The following is a 1,797-nucleotide window of genomic DNA, read 5'->3' as shown; positions in this document are numbered from 1 at the left end:
AGTGGGTGGGTGTGTGGGGGGGCACTAGCCGGAAGGGGATGGACAAGGGCGGGTGTGTGGGGGGAGGGAAAGGAGGAGAAAATGGTGTTTCCTCTTCCCGCTGCTTGGCGGCTCCACCACGTCCCCCACTCCCCGCCTATCTACCTACCCCTTTTCCTTCCTCTCCACCCCCGAACCGAATTGCTCTGGCTCGTTGCTCCGGCCGTTGATGATCCTGATATTGCTGTGATGTTGTGGACGATGCGTCCTATTGAGTATAGCTCCTGGCCCCCCTCCCCCTTTTTGACGTTCCCCCCCATCCTAACCCATTTCCCCCCCCCCCCGTCCTAGCATCGAGAGCTTTGCACACCATCGTAGCCAACCTTCTCCTCCTCCGTTTGGCCAGCCCCCTCCACCCCCCAACCCCCTCCCATCTCCCACCACCCCCGCCTTCCTACCCGCCTATTTCCGGGATCTGCTTCAATCTCCGTCCGTGGTTCGTCTTTTACGGCCCCCTCCCTCCTTCCTTCCTCCTGTGCGGCCGGTGCTGCCGCTGCTGCCCAAGCAGCAGGTCCTGCGCGTGAAGGAAATCGGTTCCCTGGACGAGCAGCTGCCGTTCAGTACGGAGCTCCCTGCCGGGTACATCCAGCTGGCCAGGCGGTGCTGGGCGCCCCTGCCCATGCAGCGGCCTTCCGTGAATGTGAGGAGTGGGGCCGAGGAGGGGCTGAGTGCGGGCGTACGGCTGAGTGGAAGAGTACGGAGGGGAGGGTAGGAGGGTAGGAAGCGGAGGGAGGAGGAGATCATCCAGCGCAGGTCCCGTACGAGGTCCCACACGGAACAGGAGGCCGCCTTGTGAAGTCCCTTCTTAAGTCCCTTCAGGCCTCCATCACCGCCCTCCCCGCCTGCTGCTGCTGCATCACCATACGTCTCGCCGACGACATATGTCCCTCTCACGCCACGCACACACTTCTTCGAACCCATCATCATTTTCTTTTCGCCATTCCCGTACATGCCGTACCGCCATCGCCACCGACTCGTGCAACAACAACAACACTCGGCCGCGGCCGCCTTCATTGCCTCTGTAGGTGGTGCTGTCGGAGATGCGCTCCCTCCGGGCTCAGTTGCTGGGTGCCGCGCCTCATCAAGGCCCCCAGCAGCAGCACCACCACCACCTCCACCCAGCTCGGGGGGACCTCCTCGGCGAGCACGGCTGCAGCAGCCTGGGAGAGATGACCGGGGACTCCCGGATGTCCTTCACCCTCTCCTTACCCCTCTCAAGCCGAGACCTCAGCAACGGCGAGGAGTACTCACTCGTACGGCCGCCACTGGAGCTGGCCTTCGGAGCCAATGACGCCTCCGGCGCCGGCGGTCGCGGCGCGGCTGGCGGCGCCGCTAGCGGCAATGATCCGTCTGGCGGCAGCGGCGGCGGCGGGGGACCGCCGCCGCCGCCGCCCCCGCCCCTGCTTAAGACGGCGCTGCCGGCGGCGCTGCTGACGGCGCTGACGGCCCCACGGCGCGCCAGCGGCGGCGGCGGCAGCGGCCTGATGGATGACGACGACAATTACTCGGACACGGACCGCTTCACAGAGCACGACCATACGGAGGCGTCCGGCACGCCGTACAGCTCTCCGACGACGGCGGGTACGACTGGCGGCGGCGCGCGGGGAGCCGGCGGCGGCGCAAGCGCCGGCGGCAGCGCGCGTCTACGCACCATGACGGCGACGACGGCGGCAGCCCGCAGCTTCCGCATGTTCCGCAAGGTGGGCAGTCAGAGCCGCCGGCCAGGGTCCACAGCGGGGAGCATTGGACGGAGCGGCG

The 1,797-nt window shown here is 66.8% G+C and overlaps 1 protein-coding gene across 1 annotated transcript in view; it reads left to right on the top strand.

Moving 5' to 3' along the window:
• VOLCADRAFT_105090 (uncharacterized protein) overlaps positions 1-1,797 on the top strand; it is a gene marked incomplete at its 5' end in the record, with an annotated part of 9,265 nt that overhangs the window by 5,169 nt on the left and 2,299 nt on the right. The window contains 2 exons of the mRNA XM_002951397.1: positions 545-679; positions 1,065-1,739. Coding sequence (XP_002951443.1) covers positions 545-679; positions 1,065-1,739 — 810 coding nt within the window. The remainder of the gene's footprint in view (positions 1-544; positions 680-1,064; positions 1,740-1,797) is intronic.

This window comes from Volvox carteri (assembly GCF_000143455.1).
Source record: "Volvox carteri f. nagariensis unplaced genomic scaffold VOLCAscaffold_23, whole genome shotgun sequence".
Classification (NCBI taxonomy): Eukaryota; Viridiplantae; Chlorophyta; class Chlorophyceae; order Chlamydomonadales; family Volvocaceae; genus Volvox; species Volvox carteri.
Note: the sequence above shows the minus strand (reverse complement) of the source record. Positions and strands in the feature narration are given on the sequence as shown.